This window comes from Moschus berezovskii, chromosome 12, assembly GCF_049115385.1.
Source record: "Moschus berezovskii isolate FMDL1 chromosome 12, NW_MosBer_1.0, whole genome shotgun sequence".
In the NCBI taxonomy this organism is placed as follows: domain Eukaryota; kingdom Metazoa; phylum Chordata; class Mammalia; order Artiodactyla; family Moschidae; genus Moschus; species Moschus berezovskii.
Window position 1 is genome coordinate 59,318,457 of NC_142471.1, and position 16,566 is coordinate 59,335,022.

Consider the following 16,566-nt stretch of genomic DNA (forward strand, 5'->3'; position numbering starts at 1 on the left):
TTTCATTTTCTTGTTCCCTTCTCATTCTGCAGGTTTGGATGGAATTGTTGAGCAAGGCTTCAGTTCAGTATGTGGTAGCGGCTGCTTGTCCGTGGATGGGTGCATGGCTTTGCTTAATGATGCAGCCTTCTCATTTACCTATTGATTTAAATATGTTGCTGGAAGTAAAAGCTAGAGCCAAAGTAAGTGTCGAGGAACATAATGTATTTGTATGTTCAACTCATAATTATTAATACAGTAACTGTGTTAAAAAATCTGTATGGCTTTATTATAAGTGTGATATTATTATAACAGAAGGAAAAATTATTTTATTGGAACCTTGAAAAAATGTATAGTAATTTTTATCCATTGAAGTTTTGTAAACTGTATTCTAGTGGAATTGTAACAAATGAGATTATTTTTTATGTTGTCTATTAAATTTTAATGGTAAATCTTTAATTATTGTTTTCCCCCCTTATTCACTTAGGAAAAAACAGGTGGTAAGGTGCGCCAAGGCCAAAGCCAGAGTAAAGAAGTACTTCAGGAGTACATTGCAGGTGCAGACACCATCATGGAAGACCCCGCCACCAGGGACTTTGTTGTTATGCGGGCCAGAATGATGGCAGCCAAGTGAGTATACATAAATTCAAAAGTCATTTATCCAAAAGATTCCTCCCATGTGTCTGTCAATCCTTCCTGCATCATACTAGAGTAAGAAAAAAATTAAAATGTAAGAAAACATTTTCATTCTTTTGAAGTTTTAAAAATAAGATTTGTATTTTTTTGGTGCACATATACTTTAATATTTAAGCTTAAGTGAAGTCATCTTAAATGGCAGATACTAAAATTTGTTTGGGAAGGCAACCCAACAATTGCACAGTCCACAACAAAATTTGAACATCTAGGCCACATAACTATGTTTTCAGGCCTAAAAATCTCCTTTGTTTGTTTTGTTGTTTTAGTCACTAAGTCATGTTGGACTCTTTGTGACCCTGTGAGCTGTTGCCCTCCAGGCTCCTCTGTCCATGGGATTCTCCGGGCAAGAATACTGGAGTGGTTTGCCACTTCCTTCAAGGATTTGTGTTTTTTTATGAAGATAAGATAGGAGTTAATTTTCCCTGGGAAAAGTTATAGCTTCAGTAGGGGAAACTTTTTTATAATTATATAAAGTAATTATAATTTTATAAAGTCATTTTTATAGTAACTTCTTTTTTTCTCCCTCTTAGGTTGTTAGGAGCCCTTTGTTGCTGTATTTGTGATCCAAGTGTAAATGTGGTAACCCAAGAAATTAAACCAGCTGAATCCCTTGGCCAGTTACTACTCTTCCATTTGAACTCCAAATCTGCCTTACAGAGAATTAGTGTAGCTTTGGTAATCTGTGAATGGGCTGCTTTACAGAAGGTAAGATTTTGCCCCCAAATAAATGAAGACAATCTAAACTAGGTTCCATTAGCTATTAGGATTATTTACATTGTATTGTACAAACAGAAAAGTGAAAAATTTTTCTGTAAAAAAAATCAAACATTTATAGAAAAAAGTATTCCAAATTATACTGAAACATTGTTTCTCTCTCATTTGCCTTTAACACTAGCCTTTTTTCCTAGAACCCCCAGTTTTGTACCTGAGAACTACAAAACATAAGAGGCTTTGAGAGCTAGAAGTCCATTTGTATGAGTAGTAGCAAGGGCAGATTTTTGGTCACAGGAAGAATAAAATCAGCACATTTAAACCCAAATTTTTGTGTTTCCAAGTAAACCATTCCCTTGCAGCCCCTTTAATTTTTAACTTCTAGTAAGATGTATTGATTTTGTGTAAGACTTGCTTCTGTAAATCAAAGAAACTTCCTGCTGGCTTTGTTTATTCCATTGACTGGAATTCTGGAAATTTAACTGTCTGCACTTGCTGTGAGAGTTGCTTGTTACTGCCTCTTAACAGTTTGTCAAAGCTGTGTCTAAAAGTAATTGAGCCATGCTCTATTGCAACTGAAACCCCAGCTTTGCCTCTGGAAAGAAGCAAGGCTCATCTGTTTTTAGGCAGGACGTGGTGTGCTGGAGAGGCAGTGATGCTGTGTTTTTGTGCCTCTCAGACTCAGCAGCAAGTGTTGACAGTTCGGTTTCTGGACCCTCACAGAGCTTCTCTGGACTTACTCTGTGAAGCCCAGGCTGATCACCCAGATCCCACAGAATCCCTCATGGCTCACCACTGAGGTCATTCCCCCTCTGGTTGGGGCAGGCAACAACCAGAGAGAGTGGGAAGGGTTAGTTAAATTTGGGGGCAGGTGAGTAGCTTTTAAATTATATATCCATTTCTACAGTATGGCATGTGAAACTATGGGTTCAATTGTTAAGAAATCTAATGAGTTTTGAAATAACATTTTTTAGTGCATGCTAAGTGTTCTTTTCTGACTGATTTCTTTTTACAGTTGTATATTTTTAAATCTGTCTTGGAATAAATTCAGAATAAAGTAAGAGTAATTAGGTGGAAAATTTAATGGAATTGTAATAGTTCCATGTGCATGTTCTGTAGTTATTCATATTAAAATTCTAGAGTAGTTTGGGTGTGATACCTTTTTTCTGTGAAACTAACTACGTTCTGGGAGATAACAGAATATAGATTCAAAAACAATAGAAATTTAGACTTGGTAGTTTGCAAGTGAAGATTATGCATTTCTAGAATTAAATTTACATATTTGCCCTGAATATTTGTTGTCTGTTATATTTTAGGAGTGTAGAGCTGTTACCCTAGCTGTGCAGCCACGTTTACTTGATATCCTTTCAGAACATTTATATTATGATGAAATTGCCGTTCCGTTTACACGAATGCAAAATGAATGTAAACAGCTTATTTCATCATTAGCTGATGCACATATTGAAGTTGGTAATAGAGTAAACAACAACGTTTTTACAATTGATCAAGCTAATGACCTGGTGAGTAAAGAAGTGACTTTCTTAATTTTAGAGCATGAAATAAGAAATTTGTCAATGTCATGTTTACCACAAAAACACTTAATTTGTTGAATCTGTTTGTGGCTTGGTAGTCTATCATGTATTCAGAATAAGAGTAATTAGGTGGAAAATTTAATGGAATTAAATTCCCTTTGGAAAGGTTATTTCATTGTGTTGACTTTTCTTCAAATGAGAATGGGGAAGGGATTTTTTTTTTAAAAATCTCAGCTTTGACAAACCAATACACATTTATTAGAAAAAGCTGTTGCCTTTTGTCACTTCTCAGTTTTGCCTAAGACTGGCAGAGTAAAGGGGGGAAAAAAGTTTCTGAGTATTTCTCCTCCCCCTTCCTAACTTACAGTGAAAACATTCAAACATAAGAGAATTATACAATGAATACTCATGTACCTACCAACTAGATTCCAGTTAACACTTTACTAAATTTGTTTTATCATATATGTATTAATTGTAATATGTAACCATTAATCCATATTTTTGATGTATTTCTCAATAAGTTGCAGACAGCTATCGGTACACCTCAACCAAAATCCAGGGTTTTCCCTTTTTTTGCTCTTTTTTGTGTTGTTAACTAAAATTTAGTTTTTATGGTGATTTGCTCTTTCTTTGAGGTAAAACTTATGTTCTATGAATTGTACAGATCTTCAATGGAATATATGATGAATTTTAACAGAAATGTATACCTTTGAAACCCAAACCTCTGTCAAGAGACAGCCAGTGCCATACCCACTCCCCAGTCAATCTCCTGCCCTCAGAGAGCTCTAGTTCTGGTTTCTCGTGCACCATAGATTACTTTTGCCTGTTCTTGAATTTCATATAAGTGGAACCATACACTCTGTGCTGTTCAATGTAAGGATCTTTTTCAGCATAATGTTTTTTGAAATCATCTGTGGTGTTATATGTATCAGTATAGTTCATTCTTTTGTATTGCTAAGTTTTCTTTCATTGTATAAACATGCCACATTAAGTGTAAGCCCTTCTCTTGATGAACACTTGGGCTGCTCCAAGTTTTCAGCTGTTATGAACAGAGCTGCTATAAACATTTTTGTATAAGCTTTTTTTAAGACATGTTTTCATTTCTCTTGGGTAAATACATAGTAGAATTGCTGGGTCATAGGCTGAGATGTTTATTTAGTTTTATAAAAAACTGCACTTTCCCAAAAGTGGCTATATCGTTTTACCTTCTAATCAGCAATTTGAGAGTTTTGGTTGCTCCACGTCATCACATCACTCTTTGTAATTTTTGCCTTTCTGGTGGTTGTGTGACAGTGGCATTGTGGTTTTAACTTGGCATTTCCTTGCTGACTAATAAGTGTAACACTTTTTTATGTCTTATTCACCATTTGTTGATCTTCCTTTCCAAAATGTGTGTTCAGCTCTTGTCTATTTTTAATTAGGTTGTCTTTTTATTGTTGAGTTGTAGGAGTTTTTTAATATATTTTGGATACCAATCCTTTATCATATAGATGCTTTTAGAACATTTTCTCCCAAATATGAGGCTTGCTTTGTCTTTGAATGAGCAGGTATTTTTAAGTTTGATGAAGTCTAGTTTATCAGTTGTTTTCTTTTATGGTTATTGTGTTCTGTGATCTAAGGTACCTTTTTTTCCTCCAAGTGGCGAAGGTATTCACACACATTTTCTTCTAAAGCATTGTAGTTTTAATGTTTAATCATCCATATTTATGTTTATATATAGTGCTAAATAGAGACTGCATTGTTTCATATAGATACCTAATTTTTTCATTGTCATTTATTGAAAAGATTTTCCTTTTCCCATTGTATTGCTTTGTTTCCTTTGTCAAAAATTATTTGAAATGGATGTGTGGTTCTGTATCTGGGCTCTATTTGTTCATTCTGTTTGTCTCTGTATGCCAGCAGCAGTGTTTTCATTACTGTGTCTTTGTATTTAGTAAGTCTTTGAGGTTAAGTAGTGTGACTGAGTTCTTCCTGAGTTATAGAATCAGAAGTTCAGCTACTTGAGTTGATCCTGTGAAGGAGCATATTTCATTTCTTATCCCCCTTTCTTATTAAAAAAAACAAACCACAATATAGTTGAAATTGTTTTTGGTCTCACCTGTGAGAAAAAGCTAAAATTGCTCCAATTTTTATATAATTTCACCTTTTTGCCTCCCCTTCCCCATGCTTTGCTTTTTTAGAATAAAATCTCAAATTTTCTTTAAGGTCCGGGGTCCCTTTTTAGTGTTTCTGACAAGATTTTTTTAAAGCTATTACATGGCCTTTTAAAGCTTTTCTTAATTCAGACCTCTTAGTCCCTAGTGGAACTACTGTTTTGTTTCATCAACTTCCTTAGTCCAGTGGTTTTGACCTAGGATATCAGAGTCTCCAGAAGAGCATATTTGAGGGAAGAACAGTTTTAAAAGATTAATCTTGGCCCTGGCTAAGAGTTGCTCTTTGTATCTTTCTTTGCGTTCCTATTTTTCTCTTACCTGCCAGATACAGGCATTTTCTGATGGTCTTCCTTTGTCTCTTACCATTTGCATAATTTAGTTCTTATCCAAGGGCTGTACTGTCTTCTTTTGATCTTTTATGTTCTTCAGTTAGGCATTTTTGTTTGGATATCTCACTGTCATTTCAAACTTTACCACCACCAAAACTGGAATTTATTTTTTAACAGAAAATAGCGCTTTTTATCCACAGCCTCAAATCTTGTTAACATTTCCTTTCAGAAAGTTTCATGTGTTTATTCTTTCTCTGTTTCCATCACTATAACCCAGTTAAAGGCCTCAGTATTTTATGACTAGGTCCTGACTCATCTCTAAGGCTCCAGGCAGTCTCTGGTTCATTTCACCCTGCCTGCTGTGCCAGACTAGTGAAGTTCTTAGTGCCACTCTGAACACATCCCTCCCCTACTTAAAAACATTATTTTCTTTTTCCTTGATTTTGGTTTTTTCCTTTCTTACTTTCAGCACCACCTCTAAACTCCCCATCTCTTTTCTCATTATTTCTCAAACTTCCTCCACTTAAGCCTAGTTTTTCTCTTGTAAAAGTACACCACCCTTGCTCACTTTCTTTACTTCACTTATTCTCTCTTCTGTGTTTGAACTGCTCTTCCCTTTGCCGAAAATTCCCTACCCTCAAACGTCTATGTCATCCCAAGTTCATTTCTTGACATTCTTTCATCTAAACCCTGTGCTTAAGCCATGATGACTGCTGTCAGTTCCTTGAACACTGCCTCGACTTCCACTCAGCTACCTCAACTCTTTTTGCCAAGATGTCCTCATAACTCCAGACTTAACTATTGTTTAAAAACCTCGCATAAGTGTTAACTGCCTCTAACAAGCTTTCATTGCTTTTGTCATATGAGAAGAGTTAAGCTACCCTTGTGCTACCACAGCAATTTGCACTTAACTTAGTTTCATGTTATATTGTCTTTAATTGTTTACCTGTGTATCTCCCACATTGGTCTCAACATTTTTTTGAATGTATAAAGACATTGGTTTTACTCATGTTTTAGTATTACTCATTAAATATTCGTTGACTGAATGAATGAATGGAATTGGAAAGTTTTACCTAACTAAGCTGCCTATAATCACTGAAAATTGACAGAAGCATAGTGTATTTAGGACAGTGTTTTTAAACTTTTAGTAGTGAAACGCTGTTTCAGATAGTTTTATGCAGAGCTTGAACACATAAAACAGACAAAGCAAAGTGGAGAACATAAGCTAGAAGTGGTATATGATCATGTTTCTTTGTAGAGAACAGATCATGATCAAGCAGATAAAGCTCAATTTAAAGTCTTTCATATTTTATAGTGATAAAAGATCTTAGAGTCTTTCATATTTTTAGTGATGAAAGAAGATCTTATCTGTGTGCCTGTTTTGCTTGTCATAGTAAGAGTCTGGCATTATCAGTCTTGCCCATAAGAAAGTTGATCATTTCTAAGTCTGAAAAATTGGGTTATCCATTTTTAAAAAGTTAGGTTCTTTAATGTTACAGACTTTTCTGACCAACATTGATCAGATTGGATCCATTTATAGAACCTTTTTATGACTCCAGTTATTTATCAAAGAAGAAGACTGTTTTTCTTACATAAGCCATCATACTATCTTTAAATGGTAATTTAAAAAACATGTGCACACAAAATCTTGTACATAAATGTTCATAGCAACATTATTTGTAATATTAACTAAGGTGGAGCCAACCCAGCCATTCATCAGCTAATGAATGGAAGAATACAATATGGTATATTCATGTAGTATAATATTATTTAGCCAAAAAAAGGAATTAAGTAATTATACATGCTAAAATATCAGTGAACCTTTAAAGATGCTATATGAAAGAATCTGGTCGTAAAAGATTATACATTAGTTTATATGAAAATGTCCAGAATAGGCAAATCTGTGAAGATAGAATGTAGATAAGTGGTTATACAGGATGGAGGAAATGAGGTGTTACTATTAATAGGTATTGAGTTTCATTTTGGAGATGATAAAAATGTTCTAAAATTGTGGTGATGATTGTACAATTCTGAATATAGTAAAAAACATTGAACTGTACACTTTGAATGTACTGTATGTGAGTTACATCTCATTAAGTTGTTTAAAAAAGATAAAATGAACAGTCTTTTAATGGAGCTTGTAAAGTAATCTGATGCCACAGTCATAGCTTCAGGCAGTTCTTGGTAATTAAAGAATTAACAACTGTTATACCATTCTCAAAGAATTGGTTTATATTTGCTTACAGTGTTATTTTACCAAAGCACTATGTGGGTATTATGTGTGATTTTTCGCTCAAACATAACTAAATATAAGAAGTCTCTGAAGAGATTGTGTCTTTCTTAAAAAAGTATAATACAATGTTAAATGAAGTCAGATTAAAATAAAGTTTACTTGGAAGGTTTTAGACATTTAGTTTACTGAATACTAAAATGTGCTAGTTATTGTAGAATTTACAATTGAAACAGAAAGCTTGCTGTCTTCTGTTTAAGAATTTGCAGGCTACTTGGGGTTGATGTCATTAATGATTCTTGATTTCTCTCTTTAATAGGTCACTACTGTTTTTAATGAAGTCACATCATCCTTCAATTTAAATCCTCAAGTATTACAGCAATTAGATAGTAAACGACAGCAGGTCCAAATGACAGTTACAGAGACCAACCAGGAGTGGCAAGTGTTGCAGTTGAGAGTGCATACTTTTGCTGCATGTGCAGTTGTGAGCTTGCAGCAACTTCCGGAGAAATTAAATCCTATTATAAAACCATTAATGGAGACAATTAAAAAAGAAGAGAATACGCTAGTGCAGAACTACGCAGCTCAATGCATGGCCAAACTACTTCAGCAGTGCACAACAAGGACTCCCTGTCCCAATTCAAAAATTATTAAAAATCTCTGTAGCTCACTTTGTGTGGACCCATATCTAACTCCTTCTGTCACATGTCCAGTACCAACACAAAGTGGCCAGGAAAATTCTAAAGGTATATATCTAAACCTTTATTTGGGGTAGAGAAAGAATTAACCATTTAAATTTGTTTACAGTTATCTACAGGTATAATTTAAGCAAAATCCAGTTTATGTTGGAGCTTTTTACCATTTTGAGAGAATTTACACTTATTGCTAATAAAATCACAGCCCTCTTAACTCATAAGTTATTTATAAAAGACCTGATATGTTTTAGGTCTTTAAGTTCTCACATTTAAGATGACTAAATCCTATAAGACAGGTATTAACCCTTAACTTCTCTTTCAAGATCATCATTGTAGTGTTTACTGTTAACAAGGCTAGAAAACTTAAGTATCCAATGGTGATTGAAAGTTCTTCCAATAAAATTCTGTTTTCTCTGATTTAGTACATGTCTTATGAGATAAGTGGACTCTGTTATCAAATAGTGTTTAAACAGCTTTTATGTTTTCCTCCAGAAAATTTATATGTAAAGTAGTAACTGCTGTTTGTAGTCTAGTCTGAAGGACCAGTGTTTTGTCACATGCCTTAGTCCTAATTTCCTCCCATCCCCCTGAGAGCTAGCTGAGGCAACAATATTTTGCATTGGTTGGTGTTTCTGAATTCATGGTTAGTATAGACTTTTTTTTTTTTTAAGAGAGGATTTACTTGCAGTATTTTTTAATGTGTTTTTTTATGCCTGGAAGAATTAATGTACTTTTAACAGAAGGAGGTATAGTCAGCCTTGCATTAGATATTTCTGGTTGTTAACAGGATTCTGCAGCCTTGGTTGTATTAAGTATGGTCCTGTGCAGATATCAAAATGTTTAACTTAATGTTGCAAATTACTGATTTTTGTGACCATTTCATTGTCTAGAGAAAATATCATTGGCCTATAAAAATTGAGGCTTAAAAGACAGTTTTAAAATGTGTTGTATCTTTTGGAGCAGGAAACATTTGGTCACCTATATTATGCTTTAAGGATTATTTGACTTTTTTCCTTAATAGGATCCAACTCTGAAAAAGATGGAATGCATCATACTGTCACCAAGCACCGGGGTATAATTACACTCTATCGGCATCAGAAAGCTGCTTTTGCTATCACAAGTAGGCGAGGTCCTACCCCCAAAGCCGTCAAAGCTCAAATAGCAGATCTTCCTGCAGGAGGTAGTGGAAGCCTCCTTGTTGAACTTGATGAGGTAAATAGTTTTTCTTCTTTGAATACTCTGATTTTAAAACAAAATTTCTTACAGATTGAGAGCTAAATTGTTATATCAGCTTCTAGAATTATATATTTAAGTGAATGAACTGGGGCTAATAACTTTTTGGAGTACTTCAGCAACAGAGTTCAGAAAAACTACAACCTTCAAATTTCTCAAACTTCTTATTTTTACCAGTTTAGCTTTCTGATTATCTTCCTAGCAAGAAACCTTCTCAGTAGTGGGTGTATAAGTCATTCATGAATATGAACTAATTCACTCCTGTAACAGTGACGATGGAGATGTTAAGTAATAGTGAAAGCTAACTTTTCTCAGTCTTATTAGTGTTAGGAATTACTGTTGATATTTAGAGGATATGTTTATAGTGTTGAATACCTTGTTACCTTTTAGTCAACTTGAAATTTATTAATTGATGTGAAGTAGGTATCTAAATTTATTTGCCCATAGGAACAACCAGTTATCCCGTCACCGAATCTTTTCTTCCCTAGTTGATGATAATGGCTCCTCTGTTATATATCCGGCTTTTCCTATATGTAAGGATCTCCTTGGGCTTTCTATTTTATTTCATTGATCTACTTGTTCTACAGTACAGTTTTTAAAGACAATTTAAAAAAACATTTGGTGGGACTTCCCTGGTGGTCCAGTGGTTAAGACTCCATGCTTCCAGTGCAGAGTGTGCAGGTTTGATCCCTGGTCAGGGAACTAAGATCTCACACTGCTGTGTGGCTGAAAAAAAAAATGTTTTTTAACTGTTTGGTTTTGAAAAATCTTATAGTCACATTGTTAACAATGGAATTCTCTAGGTAGCTCTACTGGTTGCAAGACATAGGAACTTACCTGAGTTGAGCAATAAACTAACAGTGCTAAAAGACATGTGTTTAGTGTATTTCTATAAAGTATAGGCCTATTTTGTTTTTTTAAACCAAAATCTTATTGTCTATATTCCTTTTAAAATATTCTGTGAATGAAGGCTTTTTCACTAGGTATATTATTCTCATGTTAATTTTAATAAAAAATGTATACTTCGATGATTTGCATAGTTCCTTCACGTAAAAATATAATTGTATCTTTCTGGGGGGGACTTTTTTTGTATTTAATTATTGTGAAATTACTGCTGCGTATGAGGTTATATTAATCTTGTTAAACAGATGCTTATATTCTCTACCTTGAAAGTGAAAGTCACTCAGTCATGTTCGATTCTTTGCAACCTCCTCGTGGACTATACAGTACATGGAATTCTCCAGGCCAGAATACTGGAGTGGGTAGCCTTTCCCTTCTTCAGGGGATCTTCCCAACCCAGGGATTGAACCCAAGTCTCCTACATTGCAGGCAGATTCTTTACCAGCTGAGTCACAGGGGAAGCCCAAGAATACTGGAGTGGGTAGCCTATCCCTTCTCCACGGAATCTTCCCGACCCAGGAATCAAAACGGGGTCTGCTGCATTGCAGGCAGATTCTACACCGACTGAGCTATCAGGGAAGCCATGCTATCCCTTAAGCAAATATATACAAGGGCAGGTCATGGTAAGTTTCTTTGGGGTAGAGAGAAGAAAAAACCATGTCACTTAGGACTGTCTCTAGAAACAGCACGTATTCTTCTATTTCTTTTCTCCAACCCCCAAAAGTATTTTACTTTGGATGTAAAACTCTAGCTCAGGATTTTATGCCTATGTAAATTTATTGAGAGGTGTTTTATAATTATAATAAATATGTCCAGTAATTGCTTCATTGGTTAATGGTAACACTGAATTCTTAACACTGATTTTTAAATTGTCTTAATAACATTTTGAAAGCATTATACTTTTTTCTGAAATAGTGTTTTCACCTAACATTTAATTTTTAGGCCCAGAAGCCTTACTTGGTACAACGGAGAGGAGCTGAGTTTGCCTTGACGACTATAGTGAAGCATTTTGGTGGTGAAATGGCAGTGAAGTTGCCACATCTCTGGGATGCGATGGTTGGCCCATTGAGGAATACAATAGACGTACATAATTTTGGTGTGTACATATTTTTCTGAGTTGGGATTTAAACAGATTTCAGTGTATATCCATTACATATATCTTTATAAAGTAACAGTGCCTATTTATCCCAGGCTAGCTGGTAAGTTTTTAAATAGAAGGTTGGTAAAAACATTGATTTTCATGTCATTTTGTATACTTTCTTGCTTTTTACTTTTCCTGTTATGTATTTAGAAAGAGATTTGAAATGGATCATTATATTAAGCTTCTTTAGTTCTTTAGAAGTAGCACCTCAGCAGTTAAATTAAGGGTGTGGTATTTCATTTTACGTTATAAAGCAAAAGAGACTCTCCCACAGTAGCTGGGGGAGTGCTAAGACTTTTTGTAGGCTCTGGATTTTGAAAGACTATTTGTAAGGTAATATGCACTTAAATCAATGTATCTTAATAGATGGAAAGTCCCTCTTGGAAAAGGGAGATGGCCCTGCCCAAGAACTGGTGAATTCTCTGCAAGTTTTTGAAACAGCAGCGGTGTCAATGGATTCTGAGCTTCATCCCCTGGTAACTAACTAATGCAAGTGTAGTTTTTTTTCTAATAAAACGAGTAGTCCTATTAGAAAGACTTAAGGCTTGAATTAAAAGTGCAATTATGATGTCATCCCTTATGATTTCATTTTCTTTTAGATGCTATAACTAGATTCCTTCTTTTCCTGACAACTTAACTCTTCCAGGCTTTGAGGCAGAGCTGGGTGCGTGAATGAGAGAAAACCCACTCTGAGAGCTTATAATACAGGACAGTAGGAACAGGGCTCTGATGACACTGAAGCCAGCTGCAAACACAAAGCTGCATCCCTGTTCATCTGGACCATTTTAATAATATAGTCCAGGAACAGAAGAGTACAGGTGATAAAACCTCTTCCATAGATAAATGTAATGGTAGGAGGAGGTTACCTCTCTGAGATGAAACTAGTCAGTGGCAAAGATAGAACATGGGTTTATTTTTTGACTATTAAAATATCTCTCACCAAAAAATTAGAATAGAGGGAGGAGGAACATAGACCAGAGAATTAATTATCTGGTTTTTTCCACTGAAGAAAGTATTGATATTATTCTTTCCATGTAACTGTAATAGGAAGCTCTCTGCAATTTATAACATCATAAAGGTTGCTAGCGTCAATTCTCTTCATATAGGAGAGAGTAGAGGGAAATTTTTCTGTTTATATAGTAATAAAGCATATTCTTTTAGTTGTTAAATTTTGTGAATTTATCGTTAGTAAAGAAGGGCAGAATTCATCTGTATGTGCTCAGCCTCCATGATCAAACAGGATGCATTCAGTTGAACTGTAAGGCTAGTTTGTTGAGCAAGTACCTGACTCTCATCAGCATTAATCCTGGCTTCTATGCATCAGACATTTAATAATGGGATATGTCATGTTCTTGTGATTATATTGCGTATGGAAAACCAGGAAGTTAAAGTGGAAAATAACTACCAGAATATGGTGCCTAGAACAAATGAGGATCACCCAACCCAGTGAATACAAAGTATGTACTTAAACCTAAGCCAGATTTGGAGGGGGCTGATGATGTGTAGTGTCATTTTCCAGCCTCAGTAGGAGAATCGTGCAAGTGCCTTTGATGTGTTCCCTATGAATTTTGGAAAGTATTGAGTGTTCCCTGATGCCTAAGAGAATATTGAACAGGGGAGAAGTTCTGCATCTATCAATTCTTTTTAAAAGCATTATAATAATGTAGATTTAGATTAAATTTTTATTGAGTATGTTCTGACAATGTTTTGAGGTAACTGGAGATAATTCTTGGATTTAGCATCACTTGGAATATTGACAACCTCTGAGTAAGGGCCATTATAGTTGTATGTTAAACATTAGATTCCCTAATGAGTCTTCTGACTTAAACTTTTTGTTTTTAGTTGGTACTGCATTTGCCTCATCTTTACATGTGCCTTCAGTATCCCAGCACTGCAGTGAGGCACATGGCTGCTCGTTGTGTGGGCGTCATGAGCAAAATAGCTACCATGGAAACAATGAATATATTTTTGGAGAAGGTTCTTCCATGGCTGGGAGCAATTGACGACAATATCAAACAAGAGGGTGCAATTGAAGCACTTGCCTGTATCCTTTTTCACTTTGAAAAACTACTCAGAAATTATATTTGCTTTATTTAAGAGTGAATAAAATAAAATTTATTCAGATATATACTGGCAGTCCAGTGGTTAGGATTCCACACTGTCACTGCTGATCAAGCCATGTCGGGACCTTGGCAGGTGGGAGGAGAACAAGCCAAAAAAAAAAAACAGCACCAAAAACAAATGTGCACACAACCTGCCTTGTTCCAAAAAAGAAAACTACTTTTTTATATATTTTTTCGAAGTGTTATTTTTATTGCATTATACCTGTATTTACATTTTATTATAATATTCACACAAAAAATTGAATTACTGTTAATTTTAAGAGATATTTTTATAAGCAAAACATTTATAGTCAGTATGTTTTTAAATATTCAGTTCAGTTCAGTCGCTCAGTCGTGTCCGACTCTTTGCGACCCCATGAATCACAACATGCCAGGCCTCCCTGTCCATCACCAACTCCTGGAGTTCACTCACACTCACCTCCATCTAGTCGGTGATGCCATCCAGCCATCTCATTCTCTGTCGTCCCCTTCTCCTCCTGCCCCCAATCCCTCCTAGCATCAGAGTCTTTTCCAGTGAGTCAACTCTTTGTATGAGGTGGCCAAAGAATTGGAGTTTTGGTTGGCCAAAGAAGTTCATTCGGCTTTTTCTATATGATGCTATGCTACTTTTTTTGGCCAACCCAGTATTAATCAGATACTATGTAGGTATTTCTTATAAATTTACTATGTTTGCTTTGTTCATTGATTGTCTGGCAAAAAGATTAATTAACTAGAAATATACAGACGAGCTTTTTTACCAGGGGTATGACATCCACTAACATTGTTTAACGCAAAATACCTAAAAGATATTTTGGTCTAAGAGCAAGAAAGATGGATAGAGATCAAACCAGTAGAAACTCTAGCTAAGAAATGCTAAAGATTATGGGACTGAACTCACTGGGCCTGCTGTCTCCAGTTCAGGGTTGCTAAGATCCTGGTGGGAAAATTGGAATTAATCTTTGACCCTTTAGTTGTGCTCCCTTGCTTGCAGTGTAAATCAATTTATTTTGATATGTGAATTCTAGAAACTTGTAGGAATTTCTCTATGGAAAAAATTCTTAGTAAAGATTTCTTCCAGCATTCCTCAGATGAAAAAAAATCATCTTCTTAATCTTGAGAAAGTTACATAGTTTTTACAAAAGAGTAACCCTGTATATACTTTGGCCACCTCATGCGAGGAGTTGACTCACTGGAAAAGACTCTGATGCTGGGAAAGGTTGGGGGCGGGAGGAGAAGGGGACGACAGAGAATGAGATGGCTGGGTGGCATCACCGACTCTGTGGACATGAGTTTGAGTGAACTCCGGGAGTTGGTGATGGACAGGGAGGCCTGGCGTGCTGTGATTCATGGGGTTGCGGAAAGTAGGACACAACTGAGCAACTGAACTGAACTGAACTGAACCCTGTATATATGCTGTTATAATTGAATCATACACCTTGAGGGATAGTCAGTCCCACATAATACAGGTAAGCAATGAGGAACTGTTTTAGATGTCACAGTCTTGGTGTATCAGTTTATTTATGAAAACATCTACCTTGGAACCAGTTAGAAATTTCCTTAGTAACTTACTCAGGTGTAATGGAACAGCTGGATGTTGGTATTGTTCCATATATTGTACTCTTAGTTGTGCCCGTGTTGGGAAGGATGAGTGATCAGACGGACAGCGTAAGATTCATGGCTACACAGTGCTTTGCAACACTAATTAGACTCATGCCACTTGAGGTAAGTTGATAATAACTTGGTTTATGAACTTAATGTTTTCAATAACATCATAATAATTGTAACACCTTATAAAGAACAGGTTTTAAAGAAAGGTGAATATGTTTACATTGTAAGTGTTACAACTTTTATAATAGGTAATTTTTTTAACACTGTTTTAAATAAAACTATGGTTCGTAAAAGAATGATAATTCTTCAGGTGATGCTAAATTTCTAGATGCTATTATAGAAATAAATTGTGTTCCTGAGTATCCTAGGTAATATCTGAGATTCTCTTCTGGAGTTTACATGAAAGGTAAATTTGAGAGATGGAGGCTGCCCTGGTGGCTCAGAGGTTAAAGCGTCTGCCTCCAATGCGAGAGACCCGGGTTTGATCCCTGGGTTGGGAAGATCCCCTGGAGAAGGAAATGGTAACCCACTCCAGTATTCTTGCCTGGAGAATCCCATGGACAGAGAAGCCTGGTAGGCTACAGTCCACGGGGTCGCAAAGAGTTGGACGCGACTGAACGGAATGGACGGAACTGAAAGTATAAAAAGCAAATGGTATGTCTGTTGGATTATGGAGAAAGCAGAATGCAAGGCTGAAGTTGGACAATTTTGGAGTATATTTATAGGACAGAAATAATACATGTGGCCAATGCATGAAATAGAAGTGGCTTGAAGCAAGAGAAAAGCCAGGGCCCTGTCACTTAGCCACTTAATATATTTTTATGGGATTTTTGTAATTCAAGAAATAAGTATATATGCATTTCATCCATTTTGTAGTATGTATCCAGCAGTTCCTTTTTAGGCCTGATAATACACTAGAATACCACATTTTGTTTATCCATTCATCAGTTGATGGGCATTTGGCTATTATGAGTAATGCTGCTTTGAGCATGCACTTATAAAGTATTTGGGGGTAAGCTTTTTTTTTTTTTTTTTTCTCTTTTTGATTTCTCTGTGAGGCACATGGGATCTTAGTTCCCTGATCATGGATCAGACCTATGCCCCCTTCAGTGGAAGTGCAGATTGTTAACCACTGGAGCACCAGGGAAGTCCCTGCTTTTCTTTCTTTTGAGCAGACATTTAGGAATGGAATTACTGGGTCATATGATGTTTAACTTTTTAAGAAACTGTCAAACTGTTTTCCCAGAAAACTGTACC

General features: G+C 35.7%; 2 protein-coding genes across 2 annotated transcripts in view; one reads left to right on the top strand and one right to left on the bottom strand.

Moving 5' to 3' along the window:
- Positions 1–16,566, top strand: part of BTAF1 (B-TFIID TATA-box binding protein associated factor 1) — a 93,041-nt gene that overhangs the window by 55,910 nt on the left and 20,565 nt on the right. The window contains exons 16-25 of the mRNA XM_055425091.2: positions 33–182; positions 467–609; positions 1,206–1,380; positions 2,703–2,906; positions 7,950–8,376; positions 9,347–9,537; positions 11,401–11,554; positions 11,966–12,075; positions 13,442–13,643; positions 15,275–15,423. Coding sequence (XP_055281066.1) covers positions 33–182; positions 467–609; positions 1,206–1,380; positions 2,703–2,906; positions 7,950–8,376; positions 9,347–9,537; positions 11,401–11,554; positions 11,966–12,075; positions 13,442–13,643; positions 15,275–15,423 — 1,905 coding nt within the window. The remainder of the gene's footprint in view (positions 1–32; positions 183–466; positions 610–1,205; positions 1,381–2,702; positions 2,907–7,949; positions 8,377–9,346; positions 9,538–11,400; positions 11,555–11,965; positions 12,076–13,441; positions 13,644–15,274; positions 15,424–16,566) is intronic.
- LOC148776003 (uncharacterized) overlaps positions 1–16,566 on the bottom strand; it is a 125,086-nt gene that overhangs the window by 51,008 nt on the left and 57,512 nt on the right. The window lies entirely within an intron of this gene.